The 14,387-nt window shown below is 44.7% G+C and overlaps 1 protein-coding gene across 1 annotated transcript in view; it reads left to right on the forward strand.

The window, feature by feature from the left end:
* LOC120054270 (ubiquitin carboxyl-terminal hydrolase 24-like) overlaps nucleotides 1-3,978 on the forward strand; it is a 36,620-nt gene extending 32,642 nt beyond the window's left edge. Inside the window, exons 51-56 of the mRNA XM_039001690.1 lie at nucleotides 44-109; nucleotides 209-275; nucleotides 360-438; nucleotides 638-713; nucleotides 1,050-1,247; nucleotides 1,476-3,978. Of these exons, the coding sequence (XP_038857618.1) occupies nucleotides 44-109; nucleotides 209-275; nucleotides 360-438; nucleotides 638-713; nucleotides 1,050-1,247; nucleotides 1,476-1,538 (549 nt within the window). The 3' untranslated portion in view covers nucleotides 1,539-3,978. The remainder of the gene's footprint in view (nucleotides 1-43; nucleotides 110-208; nucleotides 276-359; nucleotides 439-637; nucleotides 714-1,049; nucleotides 1,248-1,475) is intronic.
* Nucleotides 3,979-14,387: the final 10,409 nt, after the last annotated feature.

Genomic DNA, 14,387 nt, shown 5'->3' on the forward strand with positions numbered 1-14,387 from the left:
ACAAATCCCAGCACAAAACGCATCCAATACCGTGTGTGTGTAGACTCAGTTGGAGACCGCTCCGCCCCATGAGCTGAAGAACGTGTTCCAGCTGCTGCAGGAGCTGCTGGTGAGTGACAGCTGGCAATCAAACCTTTCTGCGTGTCCTTGGAAACACAGTGAATAATGCCAGCTCCAGACTGCGTGTGTAATGTGTGTGTGTTCTCAGGTGGTGGAGGATCCTCTTCAGACTCAGAGACTGAAGTACGCCTTCGAGTCAGAGAAAGGCCTGCTAGGTAGGCTACCTTCCACTCGTCACTGGGCTTTTGTGTGTGTGTGTGTGTGTGTGTGTGTGTGTGACTCTGTTCTCTTGTTTGCAGCATTGATGCACCAGAGTAACAATGTGGACAGCAGCCGCTGCTATCAGTGTGTCAAGTTCCTGGTTACCCTGGCACAGAAGTGAGTTTCTCCAGAGACCCTTTTTTAGAAATATGTTCATGTCGCCCCAATAGTGTCTCAGGCTGAAAATATTGAATGGGGGTAGATTTGACCGTTGCAGCAAATACATCAAAGTAATGCACATTTTTCAGTTCTGTGAAAACCTCTCATTTCACACTTCCTGGTTTCACATAACGTGTTTGTGTGTGTCTGTCTCCAGGTGTGTTCCTGCTAAGGACTATTTTAAAGATCTGTCTGGTCACTGGAGCTGGGCAGTGCAATGGCTGCAGAAAAAGGCAAGCATCAAGCACAAATAACACACACAATCCAGCAGACTATTTCAGACCTGTCTCTCATATGTACGTGTGAGTCACAGGAGGCTGCTGAGGGGAGAACAGATCATAATAATGCCCGGAACAGAGCAAATGGAATGGCATCAAACACCTGAACTATGAGTTTGATGCATATGATACCATTGCACTTACTTCAGTCATTACCATGAGCTCGTCCTCCCCAATTAAGGTGCCACAAACCTCCTGTGGTGTGAGTGTACATGCGTGAGGCATGTTTGTGTGTGTGTGTGTGTGGGAAAGTAGAGTATGCGTTAGAGTAACAGTGTGTTTCTCTGTCAGATGTCGGAACACTACTGGACTCCTCAGAGCAACGTGTCCAATGAGACGTCCACAGCCAAAACATTCCAGCGCACCATCTCAGCCCAGGACACGCTGGCCTACGCCACTGCACTGCTCAACGAGAAGGAGCCGTCTGGCAGCAGCAACGGCTCTGACGGCAGCCCAGCCAACGAGAACGCCGACCGCAGCCTCCGACAGGTACACACAGTCTGACAGTGTGTTTATGGAAAACTTCAGAGGTAGAATGTATAAAGAGAACAGTAACAGCCCAAGAATAGAGATATTGCCACTTCTTAGAACGGGGCTCTAAATCTAGGCTGGAGAGTTTCGTATGAATCGATTTCATAAAAACTATATCTACCTATCTCTTTACTCTGAAATGCCACGTCCCATGTAATCCTTCTCTCCCCTCTCTCTTTATCTCAGGGTTCCGAGTCTCCCATGATGCTTGGTGATTCAAAGAGTGATCTGGAGGATGTTGACCCTTAGGAGGATCTATCAGACACAATCCCTACAATGGCAAGACCGCACGGCTCCATACAGCCAATCAAAGACTGCTTTTCACCTCTGATTGGCCAGAATATGGAGGGAGGGGCCCGCTTCAGCCAATCAGAACACTTATTCTCCTGGTTGCTGGGGCAACAAAGGATGCGTGAATAATCATGTGTCTTTCTGCCAGACCAGACTAATGGAATCAGAGCTGGAGGAGAGTTTAGAGACCTGACTAATGGATTACAAAGCAGTTTGTTCTCTTCCTGGGAGTCTGAAATGTCACCTAGTGGAGACTGGTGGGAGGAGTTATAGGAGGAAGGGCTTATTGTAATTGCTGAAATGGAATGGAGTCAAACATGTGATTTCCATATGTTTGATACCGTTCCATAGATTCCTTTCCAGCCATTACAATGAGCCCGTCCTCCTATAGCTCCTCCCACCAGCCTCCACTGACGTCACCCTGTTGCTTATAGTCCACTACTTTTGACCAAAGGTTCAGTGACATATGTAGTGCACTATATATAAGCAGTAGGGTGTCTTCAGATGTAGCCAGTATTGTCTCACAAGGAAGGGATGGGGTTGTTTGTTTTTTAAGTTGTTGCTCATATTTGCCTATGTAACTAAATAGACATTCATTATTGTAAAGAGCTGTTCCATAGCTGTAATTTCAAATGTAAGATTTTTTTAAAGTGTCCTGTGCTCCACTCTGTAGAGGTGTGTATGTGTGAGGCTGTGGTATAAGGTATAAACTGCTCTGGAGAAACTCAGACACACACACGTTTAACCGGGGTTTTTAAGTATGCACTTTATAGTCCACCCCAGTCTATAGTGAAGTAGAGAAGCAGTGATTAGGTCTGCTAGACCAGCTTAACCACCCTCCTCACACACCTCTTTTTATCACATCAAACTGAGTTGTCAGTGCTTTACACACACAGACACAGCTGATACCTCCTCCATAGAGAACACGTGCTCCTATGGCTGTGTCTGTCACTCCGCTAACCACAGTGGTATTTATGGTAATGCAGTCTATGGAGGGTTCTAGAACACAAACGGAACCAAGCTGCACTCTCCTCCCTGTCCAGCTGATGAACAGTGACTCACAGTGCTGGATTTTAGTTTTTTTTTTGTTTCATTTGTTTATCAGTTGACATCACTGTACTCATGCCTTATGCCACCACAGCTGCCCTTTGACACAGACACACACAAGACAGCAGAGGGTCAATGTGCCAACCAGAGGAGAGATCAGACGCAAGTTTAATTTTGGGTGCCAATGAAATATACTCTCCCTCTTATATACACACACACACAGCGTACCCTCTGTGCTTGATCATTACATTATCATTATTCAGGAACTTATTTGCAAACTGGGTTTCTCTTTCTTTGCCTTTGTTTATCTTTGCCATTGGGACACACAGAGGGGGCATGATCTCTGACACCTAAACCCCTCTTATTGACACCACAAAGTTCAAGGCTGACCACGGTACTGCAGGCATTGTTTGCAAAAAACAGGATCCCCATTATAGTGAATGGGAATATGGCAATCTTCATGTAATAAAAAATGGAAGACAATCATGGTACCAATAATTGCTTCTATTACACCAGATGTATGTCCTTGAACCGATTATTTTAAAATTGTATAGTAGCCTGCAATACCCTGTTCTGCCTTCAACTTGAGAGTCGATGAGGGGGCAGCACTGAGCTAGCCTGCAACGTAACTCAAACTGCACATGTTATGTCTACATAAATCTCCCACATGAGACACCATCTTAACGACTTCCTTGGCTTCAAATGCGCTATTGAATCTTCACATAGGAATGAATAGTGTCATGTGATCGATTGCTTTGTCCATTCATATATATATATATATATATATAGTCATTGCTCTGACATCAAACAACCCCACTCTGACCACTAACCTCTTGACCTAACCCAACCCCTGGGAGAATTCAAGTGCCTTCATCTCCCAACTCCCCTCACCTCTCTCATCCCTCCTCTCACCCCAATCCCATACCTGTCCACAGATGACTTGCTATAATGAACTGTGTGTGAATGTGTGACCATGCTGCGTATTGTCCTGGTCTCAGAAGACAGTGTCAGATGTCAGAGTGGTCAGGTGTGCCAGTGACACAGCACTCCCCACTCACAGTGCAGAATGTTGTTTGACCCTCAGCAGCACCTGTAGTCCTCCTCAACAGTACCAACTAATCAATAATTTATTTTTATCTGTGTGATAAGGGAGGGGTTAGGAAGGAGGGAAGGAATGACATGGATCCAGGATTTTATTCTGTCAGTTTGTCTGCTTTGAGCATTACTCCTGCTGAAGGCCAGTTTGCTGAGGCAGAACCCTGCATGTTGAATCCCAGTTTTCATTTGTACATCAGAGTTTGATTATGGGGAAATTTGATATAAAATAAACTGGAATGCACAGCCTTTTGTACACTTTGTGTTCTTTGTGTGTGTGTGTGAAGCAGGAGTGATCACAGTCAAATATAAAATCATTGTTTATTTCAGGTCAAGCTAGTTGCAATATGGGATAGTTCTGGGAGGAATGGAGGACCAGAGGCACAGAACCAGAGTCAGTAATCTGGTTGGTCAGGAGCTCAGAGAGGGCAGGGCCACGTATGCTGACCTTGTCGTCAGTGGAACACAGAGTGAAGGCTGAGAAAAGGGAGAAAAATCAGTCTAGAAGATTATCTCTCCCTGAAGCTCCATAGTACATGGTGTTCTTCTCCCCTGCAGCAGCATCAATGCTGTCTTGAGTTCCTCTCCTCTGGGCTCTGAGAGATCAACACCACCTGACACAGAAACACACTCTAAGTTTTGATTATGTGATTTGTTTACCCTGTGCACTCATTTTGTGTTTGTTATGTCTCTGGGAAAGACAGTGGAGACAAAGACCATACTGCTACGCTAAACCTGACCCCTGACATCTAACCGTAACCCACTATAAGGGACAGCCTTAGGATGCAGCTTAGTTAACCCAGGGTTAATCACAGGTGCTGTATTAGCTAAGCTATACTAATGTATGTGTTAGTTCTAAGTTAGACTGTTGTCTCTGGGTCAAACACTGAAGGTGAGGGAGAGGAGAAAAGGAAGAGGGGGAGAGAGGGCAGACTGAGTTCCACTCTGCTGGTTCTCACAGCCTGCAGACGACTGTAGAGCAGGGGTTGTGTGTGTGTGTGTGTGTGTGTGTGTGTGTGTGTTGGCTAGTGTGTCACCTTGCCCAAGGCCCACAGCTCAGCTCCCCAACTCTCTGTATTTTCCTCTCTTCTCCTCCACATCTTCATCTCTCTCTCCTTGAGAAGGCATTTACTTCAAGTGTAGGTGAGATTAGAACAGAACAAAGAAACTGAGTAATAACGCACTGTATTTAGTCCAACTGAGACAAGAACCAGTCAGAGATCTTTGGCTATTAATTTACTAAAGTTGATCATGACATCACAGTCAAACAGGAAGTGCAACAGTGGATAGAATGGAACCCTGCATCAGTGGGGCAGAGAGAGCGAGAATAATGCTGTGGATAACCGTGTGCTGTGACAACAAGCGTCTAGTGCTGTAACAACAAGGCACTTCTGGTTGAGATCATCTGTCTATCCTGATGTCAGCTGTGTGAATAGAAAGAATCCGTGGTGCATACATGACCACAGAAACACACACCCGCACTCACACACTGGAGAATGACACAACCTCCCCGAGCAGTCACAGCACAAACAGCTAAGTCCAAAGCAGCAAGAAAGTCAGACAGTGGTTTTAAAGGCTGGGTTATCCATTTGGACTGGTAATAAAGGCTGAGTGCTTCTGGATAGTGAATGCTTAGTGCTGGGTAGATGCTGGCAGCTGGCCTCGCTGCCTGGTGTAGCTCAGTGTTCCACTACAAATATATGGGCGTCGTGCGGACTTGAAAAGTGACATCAACAACTTCAGGTGGTGGAAAGTTAAAAAAATAATAATATTTGTTATATATGTCTTTATAGGAGTGTAGTAGTCTTAATAGTAGCATTATAAACACACTCCTCATTCTTCAAACAAATATGTAAACCTGTCATGTTAACATGTAAACAACGCTGAGGCGCCCAACCCCTTACAGCCCCTCCATTCCAGAACAACGTCTCTCCCAGCACGGGGGGGGGGGGGGGGGGGGGGGGGGGGGGGGGGGGGGGGTTGATTTAGTTCACTGTAATGGCACAAAGGGAATAGTCCAAAGTTACAGAACAGTACAGTACAGTAGTCTCCTCAGCCCTCAGAGGTCAGAGGGACCCCGGCTCTTCATGACAGAGTCGTAGGAGGGGGGTGCCTCCAGGTCCCAAGGAGGAGGGGTGGGGGGCAAGGGAAGGGGTGGAGAGGGGGGCACTTGCACAGAGTCCTCAGACATCTCTCTGCGTATCCGGTCCAACCTCCTAGAGTGAGAGAGAGGGAAGGATTATTTGGACAAAGTACACTACATGACCAAAAGTATGTGGACACCTGCTTGACGAACATCTCATTCCAAAATCATGGGCATTAATATGGAGTTGGTCCCCCTTTGCTGCTATAACAGCCTCCACTCTTCTCGGAAGGCTTTCTACTAGATGTTGGAACATTGCTGCGGGGACTTGCTTGCACGAGCATTAGTGAGGTTGGACACTGATGTTGGGCGATTAGGCCTGACTCGCATGTTGGCGTTCCAATTCATCCCAAAGGTGTTTGATGAGGTTGATGTCAGGGCTCTGTGCAGTTCATCCACGCCGATCTCGACAAATCATTTATGTAAGGACCTCGCTTTGTACATGGGAGCATTGTAATGCTGAAACAGGAAAGGTTCTTCCCAAAACTGTTTCCACAAAGTTGGAATCACAGAATCGTCTAGAATATCATTGTATCCTGTAGCGTTAAGGTTTCCCTTCACTGGAACTAAGGGGCCTAGCCCGAACAATGAAAAACAGCCCCAGACCGTTATTCCTCCTCCACCAAACTTTACAGTTGGCACTATGCATTCGAGCAGGTGACACTCTCCTGGCATCCGCAAAACCCAGATTCGTCCGTCGCAAGATTCATCACTCCAAAGTCCAATGGCGGCAAGCTTCACACCACTCCAGCTGACGCTTGGCATTGCGCTTGGTGATCTTCGGCTTGTGTGCAGCTGCTCGGCCATGGAAACCCATTTCATGAAGCTCCCGACAAACAGTTATTTTGCTGACGTTGCTTCCAGAGGCAGTTTGGAACTCGGTAGTGAGTATTGCAACTGATGACAGACAATTTTACGCGTTACGCGCTTCAGCACTCGCAGTCCTGTTCTGTGAGCTTGTGTGGCCTACCACTTCGCGTCTGAGACGTTGTTGCTCCTAGACGTTTCCGCTTCACAATAACAGCACTTACAGTGGACCGGGGAAGCTCTAATAGAGCAGAAATTTGACGAACTGACTTGCTTGAAAGGTGCATCCTATGACGGTGCCATATCGCTCTTCAGTAATGGCATTCTATTGCCATGTTTGCCAATGGAAATTGCATGGCAGTGTACTAGATTTTATACACGTCAGCAACGGGTGTGGCTAAAGTAGCCGAATCCACTAATTGTGTCCACATACTTTTGTATATACAGTCCATTCGGAAAGTATTCAGACCCCTTGACTTTTTACACATTTTACAGGCTTATTCTAAAACTGATTAAATACTGTTTTCCCTCATCAATCTACAGGTTTTTAGATTTTTTTGCTAAAAAAATAATTTAAAAAGATGATATCACATTTACATAAGTATTCAGACCCTTTACTCAGTACTTTGCTGAAGCACCTTTGGCAGCTATTACAGCCTCGAGTCTTTAGGTCTTCTTGGGTATGACTCCTCCAGCATCGCACACCTGTATTTGGGGAGTTTCTCCCATTCTTCTCTGCAGATCCTCTCAAGCTCTGTCATGTTGGATGGGGAGCGTTGATGCACAGCTATTTTCAAGGCTCTCCAGAGATGTTTGATCAGGTCCGGGCTCTGGCTGGGCCACTCAAGGATATTCAGAGACTTGTCCCGAAGCCACTCCTGCGTTGTCTTGGGTCGTTGTCCTGTTGGAAGGTGAACATTCGCCCCCAGTCTGAGGTCCTTAGCACTCTGGAGCAGGTTTTCATCAAGGATCTCTCTGTTTTTGCTCCGTTCATCTTTTCCTCGATCCTGACTAGTCTCCCAGTCCCTACCGCTGAAAACCATCCCCACAGCATGATGTTGCCACCACCACTCTTCTCCGTAGGGATGGTGCCAGGTTTCCTCCAGATCTGACACTTAGCATTCAGGCCAAAGAGTTCAATCTTGGTTTCATCAGACCAGAGTATATTGTTTCTCATGATCTGAGAGTCCTTTAGGTGCCTTTTGGTAAACTCCAAGCAGGCTGTCATGTCCCTTTTACTGAGGAGTGGCTTCCGTCTGGGCACTCTACCATAAAGGCCTGATTGGTGGAGTGCTGCAGAGATGGCTGTCCTTCTGGAAGGTTATCCCATCTCCATAGAGGAACTCTGGAGCTCTGTCAGAGTGACCATCGGGTTCTTGGTGCCCTCCCTGACCAAGGCCCTTCTCCCGATTGCTCAGTTTGGCTGGGCGGCCAGCTTTAGGAAGAGTCTTGGTGGTTTCAAACTTCTTCCATTTAGTTATTATGGAGGCCACTGTGTTCTTGGGGACCTTCAATGCTGCAGAAATGTTTTGGTACCCTTCCCCAGACCTGTGCCTCGACACAATCCTGTCTCGGAGCTCTACGGACAATTCCTTCGACCTCATGGCTTGGTATTTGCTCTGACATGTACTGCCAACTGTGGGACCTTATTTAGACAGGTGTGTGCCTTTCCAAATCTTGTCCAATCAATTGAATTTACCACAGGTGGACTCCAATCAAGTTGTAGAAACATGTCAAGGATGATCAGTGGAAACAGGATGCACCTGAGCTCAATTTCGAGTCTCATAGCAAAAGTTCTGAATACTTATGTAAATAAGGTATTTATGTTTTTGATTTTTAATTCATTTGCAAAAATGTCTAAAATCCTGTTTTCATTTTGTCATTATGGGGTATTGTGTGTAGATTGATGAGGAAAAAACACATTTAATCCATTTTAGAATAAGGCTGTAACAACAAAATGTGGAAAAAGTCAAGGGGTCTGAATACTTCACGAATGCACTGTATAGTGTATCTCCATTTACTGTACAGGGAGTCAACCAAATCCATCTTGTGCTTTAATAGCAACCATTCCTTGTCTCCCAGAATACATTTATTGTCTCCTGTCCATCCTGCTCAGTGACATAATAAGGCTTGAGGCTGAAGCCAAACGGTGGATTATCTAGTTAGCTTTTATGTTATCTCCGAACTAACCAAGCTGAAAAAAGCAATGTGAGGTGACTGATGGTTGTTCTATACTGAGCCATAGTATAGACAGGTTGGTTGTTTAGCAAAAAGAACGACGCATGCAAAACTATGGGGCAAAACAGAAGGGGTTAGCTTAGAATGTTGACAACATGTAAACGATATTTTGGAAACGATATTTTGCAATAAATGTGTACAATGACCACTTGTTGTCTCTCAAATACATCGTTACAGTTGTTGGCTAGCTAGATAGCGAATTTTAGCCATATTAGTATTGACATGAAATCAATCAAAACATCTCAAAACAAGACATGGTATCAAGAACAAGATGAAACACGCCACGATTCCCCACATGATAGTTTCTTGTCATTGTTGCTAGCCATCTGGCCATCCAGAATCACGACACCTCACGGACTTCTGCCCCTTTAAGGCATGCGCATTGTTTTCGTGAAGTTGTCAGCTAACCCATCTATGTACCCACTGAAGAATAGCTTAAAGATACAGTTTATTAGTGTTGAGCTCCTCTGGTCAACATCTGCTTCAATAATAATAACCTGATGGCTCACTGTTCCTGGCTGCTACTCTGCTCTCTTTATCTCTCTCTCTGTGTATGTGTGTGTGAGCGCTCATGCATGTATGTGTTCGTGCATGAGTCGGTTGGACACTGAGCAGAACTAACCTTGTTTAAACTTACTGACAGTTACAACAGAGCAGAGCAGGCGAGGCTAGGGGAGTGTGTGTGTGTGTGTCAGGATTTCCGCAAGGAAAATGTGGCGCCTGACATTTGACGGGCAGCATTTTACTTTACCGGACATTTGAGACATTTACCAGACCTATATGCATTGGGTACGTAACCTGATTAGGGTGTCCACCCACGGTGCTCAGAATGACAAAAATAACATCTATATTATGCTAATTCATAATTCCAGGATGCAATTGTGTGTGGTCCTTCTTACCGAATACTGATGCGCACTTTGAAGATATTAGATTAAGTGACCAATGAGTCTGATGCAACATATTAGAACATTTAGCTTAAAACGTTGATAAACAATTATTTCTTCACATTAAAACCGCAGGAGTGCGCACAAGGCAGTAGGCTACGTGCGAATGTTTGTTCCATAATTCAAATAGCGGAAAAACACCATTGTCAAAAGCGCACCGCACATGCGAGCGGTTTAATGTGACAGATTAAAATATCCGTTTCAAATTTTTTAATTGGGGAGATCTAATATGCAACAACTAGCATGGGTGGCTGTATGACTAGGATTGTGCCTTTGGCTACTGGACAATGAAAGAATGTTTAAATAATTGCCTCCACGGATATGGTCTGCTTTTGGCTAGGCTACTTTGAAGCAACGTAAGACATACCTCATAATATTTAGTAAAACGTTCAGGTTTCAAACAATTAAGTATATGTTTTCAAAATGCATACGGCCTCTAGCTTATTTGCAAAGTGGTGTGCGACGCACTTATAAGGCCTGCCTTCCGGTGCCTATGCATTTGCTGTTTGAGATGTTGTAGCAGCTGCTCTCACGCTGTCTGAAAGATTTTCCAGTCAAAGACTCTCTATCTGTATGTTGTAAGCGTGTGATACATAAAATACATAACGAATATACTGTACAGACGCGCTAATTTAATTCCACTAAATTAGTACGGGATAATCAACAAGTGGCTATGCGTTCTATAGAAACTAACCTTTCACGGAGTTGCATTATTTTCCAGAGAACGCATAAAGCCCCGAGTTGATTATCCCTTTTATACCATGGCTATAGTTTAACACATTTGCCGCTAAAAACGTGTTCATTTGCTGGTAGAAATGTGTTCATCATCCACTGAAGTAGCTAGCAAGTTTACTAGATAGCTACAGTAGTTGCTGTGGTAACTAAACAAACAGACTTGTTAGTTTAGCTAACAAACCATCAGTCCTAGCGTGCCATTATGAAAATTGAATTCAATAATGACAATGTTTTCAATTCGACTTTTGCTTTCAAAAGCAGCTCAAACATAGAACATGTAAGAATTAACTATAGCCTTTGAACTGTAAGGTGCAATTATATTGTGCCTTATAGGGAAATAATGCACGCTCTAGAATGCCCTTCAAGCCAATCAGAAACAAGTATTCAACAATGCCATGGTATAATTAAGCAATAAGGCCAGAGGGGTGTGGTATATGGCCAATATACCATGGCTAAGGGCTGTTCTTATGCAGGACGCAACACAGAGTGCCTGGATACAGCCCTTAGCCGTGGTATATTGGCCATATACCACACTCTGAGGTGCCTTATTGCTATTATAAACTGGTTACCAACTTAATTAGAACAGTGAAAAGTAATTTTTTGTCATACCCATGGTATCAGCCAATCAGCATTCAGGGCTCAAACCACCCAATTTATAATGCAAATTAACCTATAGACCGATAAGCTTGATAAGTCAAATGTATTTACATCGACTGGTATTTACATCAATGAATAGGCTAAAAGGCATTATTCCGCAATGGGATTTTTTTCTTCTTCTCCCGGACAAATGGCTGGTGCGAATTTTATTAATCGGCTTTTCTATTTTTCGATCGGCCAAAAGCCGGCTATTACCGGCTAACAGAAACCCTGGTGTGTTTGTACCTCTGGATGGCTAGGGCCTGGTGTGGGCTATAGCGCGTTCCTGTGCGGGGGTGTAACAGGAAGTGTCCAGGTACATCCGACACCTGTAGCGTTGTCATTAAAATACAGAGCCCAGCGATGGTCAGTGTTGCCCCGGTAACAGCCATCAGCACCCCCATCCACAGCCCTGGACCTTGCAGAGTCAGGAAAGTCAGGAAACCCCCTACTACCTACACACACACACACACACACACACACACACACACACACACACACACACACACACACACACACACACACACACACACACACACACAGTAAGCCAGGACACCATCTACAATTTAGTTAACATATTATTTTGGTAGTTAACACACACATCTAGAATGCGGCCCCCTCCTACCATCATCACCGGGCCTAGAGATAGCAGCACACCCTGGGGAGATGGCCGCTTTCTCTCCTCCTGTCTGCATGGTGCTACCCCCTGGCTTGGCTCACACACACCTCCACACTCCTCCTCCAACACCATCACACCCTCATTCACAATCTGCAGGAAAGAGAGAGAGAGATCAAAGACAAAGGGTTGAGAGTTATCAGATGATCACGTGTTGATTGAACTGTCAGAGGGCACATACAGTGGGGCAAAAACGTATTTAGTCAGCCACCAATTGTGCAAGTTCTCCCACTTAAAATGATGAGAGAGGCCTGTAAAATGTAATTTTCATCATAGGTACACTTCAACTATGACAGACAAAATGAGTAAAAAAAATCCAGAAAATCCCATTGTAGGATTTTTAATGAATTTATTTTAAAATTATGGTGGAAAATAAGTATTTGGTCAATAACAAAAGTTTATCTCAATACTTTGTTATATACCCTTTGTTGGCAATGACAGAGGTCAAACGTTTTCTGTAAGTCTTCACAAGGTTTTCACACACTGTTGCTGGTATTTTGGCCCATTCCTCCATGCAGATCTCCTCTAGAGCAATGATGTTTTGGGGCTGTTGCTGGGCAACACGGACTTTCAACTCCCTCCAAAGATTTTCTATGGGGTTGAGATCTGGAGACTGGCTAGGCCACTCCAGGACCTTGAAATGCTTCTTACGAAGCCACTCCTTCGTTGCCCGGGCGGTGTGTTTGGGATCATTGTCATGCTGAAAGACCCAGCCACGTTTCATCTTCAATGCCCTTGCTGATGGAAGGAGGTTTTCACTCAAAATCTCACGATACATGGCCCCATTCATTCTTTCCTTTACACGGATCAGTCGTCCTGGTCCCTTTGCAGAAAAACAGCCCCAAAGCATGATGTTTCCACCCCCATGCTTCACAGTAGGTATGGTGTTCTTTGGATGCAACTCAGCATTCTTTGTCCTCCAAACACGACGAGTTGAGTTTTTACCAAAAAGTTATATTTTGGTTTCATCTGACCATATGACATTCTCCCAATCTTCTTCTGGATCATCCAAATGCTCTCTAGCAAACTTCAGACGGGCCTGGACATGTACTGGCTTAAGCAGGGGGACACGTCTGGCACTGCAGGATTTGAGTCTCTGGCGGCGTAGTGTGTTACTGATGGTAGGCTTTGTTACTTTGGTCCCAACTCTCTGCAGGTCATTCACTAGGTCCCCCCGTGTGGTTCTGGGATTTTTGCTCACCGTTCTTGTGATCATTTTGACCCCACAGGGTGAGATCTTGCGTGGAGCCCCAGATCGAGGGAGATTATCAGTGGTCTTGTATGTCTTCCATTTCCTAATAATTGTTCCCACAGTTGATTTCTTCAGACCAAGCTGCTTACCTATTGCAGATTCAGTCTTCCCAGCCTGGTGCAGGTCTACAATTTTGTTTCTGGTGTCCTTTGACAGCTCTTTGGTCTTGGCCATAGTGGAGTTTGGAGTGTGACTGTTTGAGGTTGTGGACAGGTGTCTTTTATACTGATAACAAGTTCAAACAGGTGCCAATAATACAGGTAACGAGTGGAGGACAGAGGAGCCTCTTAAAGAAGAAGTTACAGGTCTGTGAGAGCCAGAAATCTTGCTTGTTTGTAGGTGACCAAATACTTATTTTCCACCATAATTTGCAAATAAATTCATTAAAAATCCTACAATGTGATTTTCTGGATTTTTTTTCTTCTCATTTTGTCTGTCATAGTTGAAGTGTACCTATGATGAAAATTACAGGCCTCTCTCATCTTTTTAAGTGGGAGAACTTGCACAATTGGTGGCTGACTAAATACTTTTTTGCCCCACTGTACAATCTCACTACTTTACCTTCTGAAGAGGCTTCTCCAGTGCCGAGCCAGGGATAAATGACAAGGAGATGATTATTTAGTTTCTAAACCTCTCCGTGTTCTTTTTACTCCATTTTCCTCAGCTAGTTGCACTTCCTTTTTGCTTTCCATGTGGCGTAGAGAGATCTGATTATCTAAACAAAAATGAAGAATCTCAAAAATCTAAATGTTCCGAACAACCGAGCGAGCTATAACTTAAAACTCATCCCGCTTGCTTTGCTAGAGAGCCGTTAAATCCTTTATAACGGGACATCGCGGTCGACATATTGAATTGGTTTTGCTGTGTGGGCATGGCAGGACACTTGCCCCGGGTAGTCACACAGCCCCGTTCTGCGCGTGGTCAGAGGAAGTCGGTTTCTGACCGTTATTCAGGAGGAAAGGAGAGAACAGAGAGAGGAAGGGGAGGGAGGTGAGGTGGGCAGGGCAGGGCAGGGCAGTGGCGGAGAAGAGAAGGATCTGAATGTCGTCAGTGTTTGTCAGAAATATGTTTGGATGTTGTCTGAACTAGAGGACGCTGCAAAGAACCCAGATGACGCTGGCTGTGTCATCCCACAGGCACAAACGGATTAAATCAATGTTGTTTCAACATCATTTTACAATTTATTGTGTAGTGGAATATACGTGGGAAATACATTGGATTTGAAATAAGTAAT

Source organism: Salvelinus namaycush, chromosome 10 (assembly GCF_016432855.1).
Source record: "Salvelinus namaycush isolate Seneca chromosome 10, SaNama_1.0, whole genome shotgun sequence".
In the NCBI taxonomy this organism is placed as follows: Eukaryota; Metazoa; Chordata; class Actinopteri; order Salmoniformes; family Salmonidae; genus Salvelinus; species Salvelinus namaycush.